Source organism: Anomalospiza imberbis, chromosome 5, assembly GCF_031753505.1.
Source record: "Anomalospiza imberbis isolate Cuckoo-Finch-1a 21T00152 chromosome 5, ASM3175350v1, whole genome shotgun sequence".
NCBI classification, from domain to species: Eukaryota; Metazoa; Chordata; class Aves; order Passeriformes; family Viduidae; genus Anomalospiza; species Anomalospiza imberbis.
Window position 1 is genome coordinate 18119503 of NC_089685.1, and position 17136 is coordinate 18136638.

Consider the following 17136-nt stretch of genomic DNA (forward strand, 5'->3'; position numbering starts at 1 on the left):
CTCCAAGAAGGCTTATGTCAGAAAACCCTGCATTAAAATTTGGGACTGGGCTTTTATAATGTGAAGTGACTGATGATGGTCAGATATCAGGTCCGATGTCTCCAGCTGTGTCAGCTCTGCAGCTTTGGACAAGTTATCAGTAGTATCCCTTGTTTGTTCGTTTATCCAGGAACAGATCTACCACACCTTCATCTCACTATCAGGATGTTTAGCTTTGGGACTGATGAGTCAGGCTGGTGTCAGCGTTATTCAACACCAAAAGCATCATGATGCTCCCTTCTTCATTTACCACTTGTGGGTTTGCAAACGGCATTGTTCAAGTTGGTTCACAGCATTCCCTTGTAGCAGAATTTAGCTACAAGGCTAAACAGGGATACCAGAATTAAATGTCAGAATGTCAGCCCGATGTAAATAATATACATGCTAACTTGAACATCCTTCTTTCTATCATACTTTAATTAACATGAAATGTATAATATTGTATAATAGTAATGTACCATATTTTAAAAGCATTATCTCAATTCTTTTAAGAAGTTTTATGATTGAGGATATGTGAGTGTAAGAACTGAATGAAGAACTGGATCTTCTTTTTTTAAATAAATATTACTTTAAAAAAATATATCTTCATTTCCACTTTGTCCCTGTTCCAAAGTATTTTTTAAATTATGCTAATTTGGAAATTGTATTGTTTCTCTTCAGTTTTACCATTGTCATGAATTATTTTCAACCTTTTACATATTGGAGTATGAGCCAGTGTAGTTTTGTGCAGGCGGAGCTGGCATGCACACTGTTTTGCAGATGATTTAGGGTTTGAGATGGAGATGTTGGTAGAAAGCTGGAGCTTTTAGTTTTTAATCTTTTCTGAGGTTTCAGGGACTATTTGAAAATTATTAGTAAACAGCACCCCATTGACTTTCCATGTTTACAGCAACAAGAGAAGAAAACAGCTGTACAAATAGAAACATCTTTCAAAAGTAAGAAGCTAAATTTGAGGAGTTTGAGTTCGTACAATGTTAGGTGTTTTCTTTGTGCTGGTTTCATTTTAACTCAATGCTGTCCATTTAACAATAGCCAAATGGCTAAAATTTTCACTTCTGAGGTGTTACCTTCTTGAAGTATTATTACTTTAGAGGTGGTGGGGAAAACAGAAAACAAAGAGAAGAGTCCACTAAACCAGAAAAGTGTAACTCGGCCCTAGTAGATCTGTTTTACTGCTTAAAATCATTTGGGCTCACCATAAAATTATTGTTGTTTTGTGGAGCAAGAGGCAAGAAGGAGGGGAATATTTACATTTAGTGGCCATTTTTATCTTTTTAGTCTCTGCTTCAGCTAAATTCCTCCATTTGCAAGTAGAGTTGAGTACTCAGAGTGTAATTGTGACTGTTATACTCGACCGTATACACCTTGATTTTTTTTCTCTTCCTGCAATGACTGAATTAGGCCACAGCTTACACCATGCCCTGAGTTTTCCAGCAACATGAAAGGGACATGAGTGATCTTTATACTTCAGCAAATCAGAGGTCTCTGTGTTGTGTCCTGACAAGCAGCTTGAGAGCACTGGGGAGCTCACAGAAGACTATTCTTGTCAACAACGAACAGTGTTCAATTATGGTGGTGCTGTTACCACTCTTCATTCCTTTGAGTCCAGATGGAGCATTTGGGGTTGTGGATGTGAGAGGCTGTTTTACAAGTTAGAGAGAAAACCTTTGTAAAACCACAACAGTTACTGGTTTTCATAAGACCTACCTTTCAGGTGACTTAAAAGTCATGGAATAGTAAAGTTGTCACCTCTTTTCTCTTCCAGCAGTTCTCTAGAAATCATGCTTCCCATGAAGTCCAGAACGACTTGTGTCTTCTATTAAGCCTGACTTTCTGTACTTTATTCAAGAATAAACTATTGCATACCTCTAGTTCATGCTTGTACATCTGTGCCAATTCCTGTGGGCTTCTGTGAGACTTGAGACTGGGACCCACCTTGTTTCAGTGTGACTGACATGGCAATTTTCATATCTAATTCTGCCTTTAGTCATCAGTAACTTGCAAATCTCTATAGTTTCATACAGGTGAGCTAGTACTGATATTTTGTCATAGGAAATTTCTACAGAAAAAATGCACTGTTTTTAGTTTTTCTTCTTCAAGGAATTTATAACTTTGAAAAGCAGTAAGGTTCATCTGGACTATAAATTTATACTAATACATTCTGCTGATTTTTTATGATTTTGAATGTGTATTCTCTGGATTTTTGAGGGGTTTTTTTTTGTGTGTGTGTTTCTGTTTTCTTTGATTGTTTTGCTTTAGCAAATATTCCTTTATTAGCAAAGTACCTGCCATTGCAGTTGAAGCAAATAATTTCTTAAAGTATATATTTCTTATTGCTTGTATTGCTTGCTGTTAAGCATTTCTAATGATGCTTCTACATTTCCAAAAATAAACAAGATTAACGCTATTATAAAACTGACATCCATTTATGTAAATTACTGTTAATGAGCTTTTATGTACATCTTACTCTCAAAATCTGTCACTACTTTTGATTTTTTTTTCAAACTAGTAAATGCTTTTACCTTCACTGTCTTCAGATTTCACATCTTTCTTTAAAAAAACTGTTCTTGCATTTTGCAGGTGTGTCTTTGTTTTTACATTACATGCTTTTCAATAATAATGTAATATTTTTGTTTTAAACAACTTTTTCTTGACCATTATTTCCACCAAGATTCTGTGATATAATCAAGTTCGTATTATTGCCTTACTATTCAATCTAAAATGGTTTAAAGCTTACAGGCCTCTCTGCTTTACAAAAAATAATAATTCTGAGACACTAGTGTTTCACTTTTTTCCTCCTTCCTTCACCACTGATTTCTTCTGGTCATGGCAGTTTTCTGTGGCACTCAGGATCAGTGACGTTCTCCAGACATTTCTTGTCAACCACTGTACGCTTTCAGTAATCCCATTTTGAATGGAAAATCCTATAAAATGTTCTGTAGGCTTCTTACCACAGCAAACTACTGCTGAGGAGCTAGTAGTCCTGTGTAGTGCATTTGAGTAGATAGTTGTTCTTTAGTACTGTTTATTTTCTTTGAAGATTATTTTGTTGCAAGGTGACTCTGTATCTCACTGTGGAGATTTCAAAAGCATAAATCACTTTGAGCTAACAGCCTATAGCTTTTTGTACCTTTGAAAACATTTTCCTTCTTGAATATCCTGTTTGTTTAGCAGTAGTCCTTAATTTTGAGTCGCTTGGGTCCAAGGGTAAATATGGTCATAATCAAATTCATACTTCATTCTAGGTGACTTTAAAATTTTAAAACATCCTTTTTTGTTTCTTATTAAAACAAACCGACTCTTGCATAGAGTTGGCATGGGAGGAGGAGATGAAAAACATACTTCTGTTTCTGACCCTTAGTATTCTGGGGACTGTATTCTAAAGAAAGTTTCAGTTGAATGTGAAAGGGTATTTGAAGGGAAGGAGCTTGACTTAATTTTACATGATGTAATATCATAACAGAATTAGAGAATGATGGGTGTTGGAAGGGACCTCTGGAAATCATCTACTCCAACTTCCCTGCTAAAGCAGGTTCAGCTGGAGCAGGTTGGACAAGATCTTTGTCCAGTCTGGTTTTGAATATCTCCAAAGGAGACTCCACAACCTCTCTGGGCCGCTTCCAATGCTCTGTCACTGTCAAAAGAAAAGTTTTTCATTGTATTTAGATGGTCCCTCCTGTGTTTCAGGTTTGTTCTAGTTGGGTTTCCTCTAACCAGACTGCCTTGCTGATTGCAACCCTCTGAGCGCTGCCATTTGGCCAATTCTCAAAGCAACAAAAATAATTCTTAGATGTTTGAAAGAAAATGGAAAAAAAAAAAAAAACTTCTAAGGGGCATTCAGCTTTGTGGATTTCCCAGGAAGTGATTGTCTCCTCTAATCTTAGCTATTTCTGGTCTTTTCTAAAAGGCAGCAACAAGGTCAAGAAAAATACATACTATGTAGCCAGAGACCTATAAAAGCCATAAAGTGGACAAGATATAAATAATTTTTTCTTGTCTTACATTTAGTCATAAGTACACTAAAATAATGTAACTGACTACCATCTCTAAGTGCTTTTTAACACTGCTAATAGTATAATAACTCTATTAACAGCATGCAGGCATTTTCACAGCTAAGCATAAATATAGAAGTAACATGTAGTTGTAAAGGGAGACAGGTTTAATTGCACAAAAGGAGGACAAAAACCACATGAATCAACAATTCAAGCAATAAAAACTGCAATCAGAAACCAAGGATAATAGGAATAATATTATAGGATAATAGGAAAGATTTCTGGTGGATCAAGAACAATTTTTTTGTCCTAAAGAAATTAAGATAATAGGGTCAGGAGCAGATAAGATTGCTTCTCACATTTTTTTGGTGGTGGAGAGTATGAATATTAAAAAAACACTGTGACAGCAAGGAGACATACAGAAGAAAGAAGTCTACCACCCTGGTTCCTGCTTAGAGTCTAAACAGCTCCCTCACCTCTTTACCTCAGCTTCAGTAACTAACACTGTCAAGGACCACAGCCATCAGTATTTAACTACAGGGCATCAGCTCAGTGGTATTGTGTACTCAAAGCTAATTTAGGATAAGGTGATTAGGGTGTAAGTGTTTGAATATGTAGTGATAATGGCTGATAATGATTAAGAACTTAACCACTGGCAATGTTTTGTTAATGAATGTCAATCTAGTTAAGCGTGGTTATAAAGTTTGCAACTGGTGTTATTTATCAGGTTTTCAAATCTTCCCATCACAGCTACTTTAAGCTTCACTGTGTTAAGCAGTAACTGCTTATCAGGACAGGGACACTTGAAGCCGCTCTGCAGATTTTTCTGTTTAAAGCCTAGAACTGGTTTTGCATAGTTGAGAAATTATAGGAATCACAGGATAAATATGTGATTACCTATTTTGAGTCAAAGAAACTGCACACGGCTTCATCAGAACCCAATGCCAGTGGATATATGCATTTATTTTGTGTGAATCTAGCTAGAAATCTGTATGTCCTTATTGTAGCTTGGCACTCTATGCATAATTTATGTTCTGTAAGCTCTGCATCAAGCCACTTGCTTGTGAGCATTTCTATTCTGTGATCTTAAGTCACAACATCTTATTATGTTTTCTTGCTTTTCCTGTTTGCAGTACAAGATCCAAATTCACAGATGAGATCAAAGTAAAGATGAAACAAAAATCCTCTTGAATTGATTGCTATTTTAAAAAGTTGACTGTCTTACACTCTCTCTTGTTCCAGATTCACACATATCCGTATAGTATAATCAGTATGTGTGTGTTCACTCATTTTTGTTTCATTCAATTTTATATTGAGTCATGTAAATTTAGTCTGGCTGCCAGAATTGTTCTCTGATGTGATTTCACAAGCCAATGGAAAGTCCTGTGTAATGTAAATTTCTTGCAGAAATCTAAGGTTTTTCTTCAAGTGTTTCCCTTCATTGTTCTTCATGCTCAACCCTCATATCTTTTCGTATCTGAAAACATTTTTTCCCCAAGAATAAGGAAGAAAGACACAAAGACTAAAACTCACACAGAAAGAAAAGCAGAATTGCTCCCTACCTCTTAGCAAGTTCTGACTGCTCCATCTCCCTCTTCTTAAAATAGCTGCAGTAAGACCATTGCCTCTCCTTTTCCCTGCCCCTTCCCTTGCACTGGAAAAAAAAAGGAAGTTATCACAATGATAGGCTTTCCATACATCAGAAATCTACAGAAAGTGTTTCTAATTTCTCTTGCAAACAAATCCAGAGAAAAATAAGTTAAAATAGGTTACAAAGCTAATATGACATTGATCTGGATACAGGGGGGAAATTTGTGTTTTGGCTTTTTCTGTGGAGAGAGAGTTCCATAAAATGTAGTTTGCAAAAATTGCAATGCATAGTGTAGCATCACCAATGTGATAGCCAAAACTGTTTGTTATCTTGAATGAAGGCATCAATAACTGCATTAATGACATAGAAGAATAAATGAGAAAGGGTTTGGCAAAATTTAAAATTCTAATATAGTTGCAGTGGAAAAAAAAGTGACTGATAAATGCAAACAGCTTCTTCATATTTGTGAGGGACTACTCGGTTCCAGTTTTTGAGGCTGCAGTTGCCCTTTTGTATGCAACTTCAGAAACCTACTCTTTGTACTGGAATTGGTGGTGAATAATCTACTCACAACTGAAATTAGCTGTCTTGCTGTAAATGGGCTTTCCAGTGTAACCTTTGGGCATGTGAGGGATTTGAGCTGGCAGTGCTTCACAGGGCACCAGCATATGTGGCTGTGTGTGCCTTGACTTCTGAGTGATGTTGCTACACTTTTGGAAAACCTCTCTGTCTGTATGGCATTTATACAGCTTAGCTGTCCTAAATTAAACATTTCAGTTTTTAATGAAACTCTAAAAGTAGCTTGTTTCTATGGCATGTTGTTGTCTGGCAGTGTTATGGCATGAATACAAATGTGTGACTGTGGTCAGAAGCAGAGTGATTAGTGTGACAATGCTGAACACACTTACAGAAGTTACTAGTTTTCTTTTTAAAGACTGCTGTCAGTAATGGTGAACTTACATGTACAGGACTGTGATACAGCACTTGATTTTAAGTACATATTTCTGTGCTAACATAATTAAATGCCTGCTTGTGTTCCTAAATATTGGTAGATACGGACACCTGTACAGTATATGGGTTTAGATATATGTATGTGTGTGTATGTGCTTTGGTATATATGTGCGTGCAGGGGTTGAATGATGATGTAGGATGAGGCATAGGTATGTGCAAGCAAATACAAAACTGATGCTTGGACTCTTTTTGTCAAAGTTGAACCTGAGCTGCATATGTAGATTCATATTTCCCTACAATAAATGTATCGAGTAAATGTTGGGCTTTTTCCTTTTTTTTTTTTTTTAATAATACATTGAGTTGTTTTCATCTCAAAGGAGAAAAAACCCAAAACATACAGAATACCTAGTGCCTGCTTTCGTTCCTCTTTTACTGTAGTTCTTTAATGTGCATTAGTCAACTTTGTCTTCCGATTTTTTTTTGTAGATGGTGTGAAAGAATCTCAGTTGTGCAATCAAGATGATCAGAATGGCTTTCTTCAACAAGAAAATAGAACATTCATTTTTTAGGATTATATCTACAACATGAAGCATTTAGCAGTAGCTGACTTTGAGAACATTCATCTATGACCTGAAATGTCCTGATCCTGGGAAAAAAATGGGATTCCATTAATTAAGTCTATAATTTTTTAATGCATTTTCATGAGTAATTATATTTGCTTATGCACAACACGGATACAGAATTCATAAACCAGAAATTATTTTAACACATGCACACATTTTGTTTTACATTCAGTATACAAGATACCTGATTTTAATCAAATTTTAAATAATCTTTTAAATTATCAATATTTATTAATAAATGAAGTCTGGGCAAGAATTTATCATCCATGGACATGAGTAAAGCAGATTTCCCCGGAATGGATGATACTTTTGTATTGGGTAAAATCAATAACTTGAAAGTAGAGCAAGAAGACAACAACATTAACTGTACTCTAGAAAGAACGGATATAAAGACAGAGCAAGATGATTTCAAACATGCGGACAGCAGTGATGAACAGGAAGACAAAGAAAAGAACTTCATTACCAACAACTCTGGCAAATATTTGTCTACAGAAAATGAAGATGATTATGGATCTCTTTTTTCTCAATATAGTAATACACTGTATGATGTAGCAATGGAAGCTGTGACACAAAGCCTCCTTTCTAGCAGAAACATAAGCTCCAGAAAAAAGTCACCTGCTTGGAACCATTTTTTTATATCTCCTAGAGATAGCACTAAAGCAATATGTATGTACTGTATGAAAGAATTTAGCAGGGGTAAAAATGAAAAGGACCTGAGTACAAGTTGTCTCATGAGACATGTGAGGAGAGCACATCCCACTGTACTAATTCAAGAAAATGGAACTATGCCAGGTATATCTTCCTTTTCTTCATCCACGTTATTGCTGCCGCCTCAGTCTGCAGATGTTGGAGATCTGAGTTCTATGTTATCCCCCATAAAACTGGTCAAGAAAATGGCTTCTAAAATACCATCTCCAGATCGAATAATTGAGGAATCTGTTTCTATAGTTTCTTCTGAAGAAATATCAGATCTCTCAGTTTCTGAAAAGTGCAGCAAAGAAGAAGTCATGGTTGGTTCATCTCCACAGCAAGCCAACAACCAATATGATGACACTGTTGAGAATGTAGCAGAAAAAACAGTTGTAATTCCAAAGAGTGCATCAGGTTCTAGAAGGAGATCTGCTGTCTGGAAACACTTCTATTTGTCACCTCTAGATAATTCTAAAGCTGTTTGCATCCACTGCATGAATGAATTCAGTAGAGGAAAAAATGGAAAAGACCTAGGAACGAGTTGTTTAATAAGACACATGTGGAGAGCCCATCGTTCCATTGTCCTGCAAGAGAATGGGGGTGGTACCAGCATACCACCTCTCTACACCGCACCTCCTACTCTCTTGCCTTCTTTACTACCATCAGAGAGTGATCTGAATTCTATGTCATCTTCTCCTGGAAAACTAATGAAAGAACCAACTTCTGTTTCCTCTTCTCCAGACAGAATCTCTGAGGAGATCCATAATAATCTCACTTCTGGAGATACTCTAGTTGAAGACTCAATGCTGTCATCGTCTGATGATATAGGTGAAGTTTCCTTTGTTTCATCTCCTGAAAAACAGTGTGAGGGATTAGGTCCACTAATATTTGAACCTACTGCTGTGTTTCAGCAAAATAAAAGGATTATGAAAAGGCTTAAGTCAGAAGTCTGGCACCACTTTTCACTCTCACCTGCAGACAGTCTAAAAGCAGTATGTAGATACTGCAGTTGTATGATAAGTCGTGGTAAGAAAGGAGATGTGGGCACAAGCTGCTTAATGAGACACCTGTATAGACGCCATCCTGATGTAATTGGAAACCAAAAGAGCTTTCTTGATGTGAGTTTGGCAAATTCACCTTATGCCACTTTGGCTTCTGCAGAATGTTCATCCTCAAAGTTGACTGACTTGCCTACAATGGTTACACATGATAATCAAATTATATTTCCTGTTAATAGTAAGAAGACCTCAAAACTGTGGAATCACTTTTCAATTTGTTCTGCAGATTCAACTAAAGTAATATGTACACACTGTGGACGTATAATAAGTAGGGGGAAAAAGCCAACAAACCTAGGCACAAGTTGCCTTCTAAGACATTTGCAGCGGTTTCATAACAATGTATTGAAAACTGATGTCCCAGAGACAGTATTGTCCTCATCTACAGATAATCACATGCCACTCCGCACAGAATTACTGGGATCTTCAAATTTTGATGAAACCAATGACAAGTTTTGTGACTCTCATCCAGTTGCCAAAAAAATCACAAGTCTTGTAGCCGAAATGATTGCACTTGATCTTCAGCCATATTCTTTTGTAGACAACATTGGCTTTAACAGGCTGCTTGAATATTTGCAACCTCAGTATTCTTTACCTTCTCCATCTTACTTTTCTAGGACAGCAATTCCAGATATGTATGATAATGTAAAACAAATAATTATTTCACATCTTAAAGAAGCCGAAAGTGGAGTGATCCATTTTACATCTGGAATATGGATGAGCAACCAAACACGAGAATATCTAACCCTGACCGCTCACTGGGTAACATTTGAGTCTTCATTTCGACCACAGTGTGAGGATTACCATTGTTCAGCATTATTAAACGTATCACAGATTGATTGTGACTACAATGGAATCAGTATTCAAAAGCAGCTAGAATACTGGTGGGAAACGTGGATTACTTCCATTGGACTTCAGATTGGGATTACTGTTACTGATAATCAGAGCATAGAGAAAACTTTAAATGAAGGTGATCATTCAAGTGTACAATGTTTTAGTCACACTGTTAATGTAATTGTAAATGAGGCTATTAAAAGCCAGAGAATGGTTCAGAATTTGCTTAGTATTGCAAGGAAGATCTGTGAACGCGTCCATCGGTCAGCAAAAGCAAAAGAGAAGTTAGCTGAGTTGCAAAAAGAGTATGAGTTGCCTCAGCATCAGCTAATACAAGATGTTCCATCCAAGTGGAATACATCATTTCATATGCTTGAACGCCTTATTGAACAGAAAAGAGCAATTGATGAAATGTCAATAGAGTGCAGCTTTCGGGAGCTAATAAGTTGTGATCAGTGGGAAGTCATGCAGTCAGTGTGTCACGCTCTCAAACCTTTTGAAGCTGCTAGTAGGGAGATGAGTACACACATGTCTACTCTAAGCCAAGTGATTCCAATGATTCATATACTTAACAGGAAAATAGAAATGCTATTTGAGGAAACTATGGGCATAGATACTATGCTGAAATCTTTGAAAGAAGCTATGGTGAGTAGATTGTCCTCCACGCTTCATGATCCAAGGTACATTTTTGCTACACTTCTGGATCCCCGGTATAAAACATCATTATTTACAGAAGAGGAGGCTGAACAATATAAACAAGACTTAATCAGGGAGCTGGAAATAATGAGTTCTACCTCAGATGATGATAAACCTGTTTCCAATGGATGCGATATGGGTTCACCATCTACAAATTCTTATGGGGAAGATAATCTCTGGTCACTCATGGGTGACATGAAGAAAACAAAAGACCTGAAAGAGAGAGCAAAGTTACCAGAGGAAATGGTGCTTTCTTACTTGGAGGAAGAAGTGCTTGAGCATAACTGTGATCCTCTAACTTACTGGAACTTTAAGAAGTCATCTTGGCCAGTACTGTCAAAATTGGCTGTCAGGTTCTTGGGTTGTCCACCAAGCATTGTTCCTTCAGAGAGATTGTTCAATACATCCAATGAAAGCAACAACTTTAGTCAGTCAAGGTTAATGATTGAACACTTTGAAAAGCTTATCTTTTTGAAAGTGAATCTTCCTTTAATATACTTCCAGTATTGAAACTAATGAACAAACTGCTAGACTAAATCTGTTGTTGCTCACTGGATATTAACTATCTATAACTCAGATTTTTAAATTGCTCCAGTAGGGGCCATGTATGACATCTAATCAGTGACTATAATTCCAAATTTTAGATTCTTTTTTTTCAGCTTTCAATATGTCTACATGTGCCTTATTATAGTACTTCAGGCCAGATATTGTATATATGTTTTTTAAAAGTTCACACTAGAGATAGCCTGTCTCGTCAAATTATACAAAATTATGTAGGTTTTAATCCATAATTGTAAATGAACTTTAAAAAGCTCAGTCATTTGTTTTAATAGAACAGCAAAAAAAAAAAAAAAAAAGATGTAAACAGTTCTATTCTGTAGTTTTTTATTCAATTATTATGTAAAAACCATAAACCAGGTACTGTATTTTAGTTGAACATTGCTTTAATTGCAAGAAAACAGGTTTTGTAGTTGTCAAAAGAAAGCTGTACATGAAAGATGGGGTTCAAGCTGTCTTGTCTTTTTATCATATGGTGTTTTTAACTGCAAGCCCTAAAGTACTTAAAGGATTAAGAAGAGTTATTGAGGAAGATGTGTTTACAGGAGACTGTTGACTTAATATCTGAAAATAAATCTTAAATTTAACATGAGATGGAATGTCACTTATACAGCAATCGGTAGTAAAACTTACCATTCTGGGTTCTCCTGTTCAGGCTTTACATTTTAAGTGAATTACAGAAATATTCTGGGTATTTATAAAAGGTCTTTGGAAGTTCTCTCAAAGTTTGTGAATTAATGCTTGTTATTTAATGCTGTATACAAAAAAGGCAAGAAACTTACCAAGAAGACTCTAATGTCATTCTGAAGCCTTTTCTAATCTTTAGTGCATCAAAACTGTAAGGTCCCTATTGTAAAAATTGAGCCCTTACTCCTAATGTAATTTCAATTGTGTAGAACAGCCTTTCTTAAAGCTCCTAGTACAGAAATAACTGATCTTCTGGTTTTCAGTAATAGCCTTATGGATATGGTGCACTGCTTAGAACTTTATGTAGTGGGGTTGATTCCTAACTGTTGGTGTCCATCAGGCAAATGGGATATAAAGCCTTTAAAGCTTCAAATAAGATGGAAAAAATAGCCAGCATTTTAATTTGAAAGGAACATTCTCCTTAGTTTAACTCTAGAAAGACTTATCTTTTAATTTCAGTTTTCATTGAATACATTTTTGGGAAACAAGTCATCATTTGCCTATGACCTTTTAGAAAAGTTATAGCTTTGTTAAAATACTCTACCTATGCCTAATCTAATTTTGCATTTACTATGTTTTAGTGTATTTATAAATGGTGAACTCAGTTTCTGAAATTAAACATTTTATTTGCAATTTTCCAGTGGTAGTCAACACTGCCTTTTATTTTCAGATGGATTTAAGGCAACCATTGAATAAAAATTAATTCAAACAATTGTAATCATAAATATACCACAGAACAAGCTATGTGAAAAGACAGGTTTTCCATTTAGCTCTTTGGACTTGAGCCTGGATTCTGCTTCTTTTCATTTTCCAAAAGCTGCTTTAACCTCAGGAAAATTGGTAGAATTACTTCCCAAGTGGCTCTGGTTTCCATGTTTCATTTCTCTAAACATTTTACAGTTTCAGATATTTCAAGTGTTATGCCATCATGTTATGTTTATACCTATACAATTTAAGTAAATTAAATTACTACATAGTGCACTTGGGAAAGATTAATACTGCTTTTTTCCCCTGAAATATTTTAAAAGATAATGTTTACTTCTATCAACAGTCAGCATCTCTTTGTTCTTCTAGGGTTAAATGAGAACAGCACATATTTTTCCTGCAGTAATAAAACAATTTGGTCTAGTTTATATGTAGCTGGAAGTAGGTGAGTTTGAAGCAGCTTATTGGGAAACATGTTTAAATGACTACTGGTTAATTATTATCTCAATTTTTACTCCTACATTTTAACTGTGGATATAACCTTGACCCTTGTAGAGGAGATTTTTAATCTCTCCAAACCAGTGGAGAGAGGATGAAAAAAACATTTTTCTTTTTAAACAAGTGATACAATTTTCACTCGGGGCTTGAATGTAAATACAGCCTCAGCCTTAAAGCATTATGGAGTCATATCAGACAAGGAGGAATGCTGGCAGTGAACAAGCTCACCTGAAAATCACAACTCTCCGGACTCAAGAATCTTGGCTCCTCTAAAGGGAGTCTTTGCTGAAGCTCCTATCAAATTTCCTGTGTGGAAAGTTGTAGTGATGGCATTTTGTAGTCCAAAATCTGCTTCTTAGTCATACAGATAATTAATTGTATAGTCATGCTTTTTGTCAAAACATTCTGAGAACACAAGAACTAGTCACTATTTTTAAAAGTAAAATTTCATCAAGTTAGTCTACTTTATTTATACCTGTGATTACCCTTTTTCATTTTGGTTTCATTTGGATTTTTAAAGGGCTTAGTTCTTAAGACCACACTGTTTCAGTGTCAGCTTGGTTAAGAATGAATTAAAGACTTATGTTAGAATGTTTTTAAGATAATATGCAGGCCTGAAAGACTTTAAAATTGAAACACTTAATTCTTAAATAAAAATAAGGGAAACTGAGAACATAAAGTTGCTGTTTTCAGTTGTAAGCCTTGATCCTTCTATAGGAGTTACAGGAGCATCTCCTTCAGATGACACTGCTGCCTGTCAGAAAAGAATAATTCCAAAAGAAGGGCTGAAAGCTTTCATTTAAAGCTCGAGGTAAGTTACTGAGTGACTGTGTTTTGTGTTGGGTTTGCCTTATTATTTTTCATGTAAATTTTCTGTGATTGCTAAAATTTTATGGTTTTACAACCTTTCTCATATTTGTAATAGATAAGACCCCCCTTCCCATTTTTACAGTGTTTTCCCTCAGACTAATAAAGCTGTAAATAGTGGGAGTTCTCATCAACCTGAGTTTGTGCTGCACCAATCCCTGTGGCAGCAGACAGTTTCCTAATGCATAATATGGTGGCCCTGCAACAGTGACACTTAAACAGATACTTTCAGTACCGTAGCAACTTCAGAAGTAAATTTAGTAAGAATTTTTTTCAGTGTTAGCATAGAAAGTAAAGTGTAGATGACACTTGGTCATCATAAAAATCTTAAAAGCTTTTACTTCTTTTAGAAGTAGGGAGGTGTAAGAATATAGCCAAAAAATAGTTTGTAGTAATAAAGGTAGGAAGGGGAAGAAGTTGAAACCTGCAACAGCCTTTTCAAAGAACTCAGGTCTTGTGAAGGGTATATAATGGAAAGTATCTATTGAGATGTATATTATGCTTCAGAAACCTGAGATAATGCTTCCCCCACATTTGCTTTTTTTTATGTGGCCTCTTTCCCTGCCCACCAAGTCCAAGTGAAGGAAACGTGTTTGCAGAATTTAGTCAGTGAGCATTTACTACCAATACTCGTAGTTTCCCCATGCTTCCCAAAAGTAGCTTCTGAATAGAAAGAACTGAAATCTCAACTAGAGCAGTGTCAAGACCAGTGTAAGGATGTAATTGATTGAATTGATGACAGCTCAGAGTAGGTGATTACAGTTGTTGAGATCTCTCCCTTAAACTAGCTTTTTTTTTCCTTCCATTATATAGAGCTGACCATATTAAACTTTCATTTAATTACCTCCAAACACAGGAAAACTAAATACACACACACACACATATATATAAAATACATAATTTACAAATAACACTTGCTAGTTTTAGATTATTTAAGATTTTATAAATTAAGCATTTTACTCTTTCACAAACATACTCATATTTTGCTTTATTCTTAGCAAAAAGAAAGAGTGATTCTTTACCTTGGTTTCATTGTAAAGCTGACCCAAAAGGGATTTCATAAAATGAGTAAGCCAACCAGAAATAGTAACCACGGCGATGTCCCCGACTCAGGTATCAACTTGGGTTCTAAGGACTGGATCTTTGCTAAAGCTGTCCCTGACTCTTTTATTTAATCTATGAACCAATGCCTTCTTCCAGCTTCCTAAGTAGGCAGTTTTAAAGGAAAAGGTGGACTCCATTTCAGGCAGCATTTTTACCTTATATTTGGCACAAACTGACAGATGAAGCCTTGGGAGGAAACACTGGATGCACTTTCTATGATAAAGGTCTGAAATAAGGAACCAAAAAGTAGTTACAGTTGTTCATGGTTATCTAAAGAGCTGATCTAAAATAAGTAGCTGCATACAAAATGGACCAGTTACACTTTGAAATCCTACATATATAAATAGGAAATTAAGAAAACCTTTGTAGAGGCATTTGTTATTTAGCTTAAGGATTTTTTGCAAATACCCTTTTAATCTTTGGTGTCACATGTTAAGCAGGTAGTGATACATTTCATGTCTCACTGTTTAACAGCCTCTTAACATTAGTTTTGGCATAATTGAGACTAATTATGTAACCAGCTCACTGAGATAGTTGTGCCTCAACACTCTTGCTTACATCAATGATAAGCTCAGCTTGATGAAAAGTTTTCTGTTTTTCTTGCAAATAGAAAGTGAAGTCACTTGTACAAGAAAGAGCCTTTGAGTACTACAAAGGAATGCTCTTTGAGGGTGGGGCTAGAATGGGAGTACTAGAATGGGAATACGCAAGACTGACCACATGTAGTAAAGGGAAGTAACACTAGGCTATGATGTCTGGAATTTCTGTGTAAGTTATGAAAAAATGCTGTCAGATGCAAGGGAAACACTCTCTCTTGCATTGGAATTGATATAGCAAACCAATGCTAAGGACTCATATCCATTTTCAAGTTCCTTAACATTAGAAGAACTAGAAGTATTAAGGAAAATAAGAATGGTTCTGGAACAACTGCAACTGCAGGAACAGCAGCACAATCTCAAGCTTTGTTCTGAACATGTAACCTGTCTCACTAAGAGGATGTGTGAAATGGCCAGGGAGCAAGAAAAAGGAGTGTGCTCAGTGTTTCAGAATGCATTGCACAAATAGATTGAACTGAGGTTGTGTTCTGATGGACAAACGAGGCAAGAACCTGAGATGTGTTCTGGTTTTTCCTCAGTGGAAGCAGATAAATGTATTTGATGTCAGATCCAATACAACCATTCTCCATTTCTCCTCACCCCAATTTAGCTCGAGAGGGAAGACCCATAGCAAGTACTTAGGGCAGGTATAGGGGCAATATAGTCTGATTTTTTCCAGTTCTTGATATTAGAGACTTTGTGAACTGGAAGTTGTTCCTTGATCTTTAGTTCTTTTGGTTCTTGATGCAAGAGTCATCTCTTTGCTGTTATTTTGAAGCAGCTTCTACTTTCAGCTTCCAGAAATGTCCTCTATTGGCAAGTTCCACAACATTTTTTTCATGCAATTACTTTATTTAGTTTTATAACAAGAATGTCCTACAGCTCAGGCTGTAAGACTGATTACTCACCTTCTTCATGTGAAATGGCATGGTGACGTATTTTTGTCCAAATAATCTGTTGGACTTTTTACAGGAACAAACATTGCTTCCAAGAAATTAAGTCAAACTTGAAAGAGCAATTTATGATGCTACACAAGATTTGACCCTTGGGGAGTTTAAACAAGACACCCTAAAATAAATCTCATTCTATACCAGCATTAGATATCGATCAACTGTACTATCTGTCTTTTTGCTTTATTCAGGTTAATTCAACCTTCAGTAATTCAATATGCTCACCTTATTTCTGTTTTTGTTAAGAAAAGCTGAACTTTTTGGTAGGATTGTAATCAGTCATATCAAAAGGTATTTTTCTTTTAAGAACTTAAATAGGCATGAGAAATTTATTACTTTTAAGTCCATTCAAAAATTCCAAGTGTTCAGTCACTGTCCTCCTACCTACCCCAATCATTCTCTAACATGATGCTTCCTCCTATGTCCCCCAAATTCAGAAGAACTTGTAATACCCCACTTCAGGTTTGTAGAAGGAGCAGGAGAATTCCTATATGCCTTCTTGTATTTAAAGGAACTTAAACTCACTTTTTTCTTCCATGCAAATATACTGAATATTAGTTTATATTAAAGGAGAAAATAAGCTTTATTGTTCTTGTGGAGCTAAAGAAAGGCAACACAAGACTTGGAGACAAGAAAATTCATTTAAGGAGAGATGGCTTTAGTTTCTGTTCCAAAGATTGCTTAATTTATTCAAGCAGTA

General features: G+C 35.8%; 1 protein-coding gene across 6 annotated transcripts in view; it reads left to right on the forward strand.

The window, feature by feature from the left end:
* ZBED4 (zinc finger BED-type containing 4) overlaps positions 1–12356 on the forward strand; it is a 33427-nt gene extending 21071 nt beyond the window's left edge. For 4 of the 6 annotated variants that reach the window (XM_068189780.1, XM_068189781.1, XM_068189779.1 and 1 more), the window contains one exon: positions 7060–12356. In XM_068189780.1, the coding sequence (XP_068045881.1) occupies positions 7463–10981 (3519 nt within the window). In that variant the 5' untranslated portion in view covers positions 7060–7462 and the 3' untranslated portion in view covers positions 10982–12356. Of the gene's footprint in view, positions 1–1804; positions 2647–7059 lie in introns of those variants that run through there. The other 2 variants (XR_010998997.1, XR_010998998.1) reach the window with 2 other exon arrangements.
* Positions 12357–17136: the final 4780 nt, after the last annotated feature.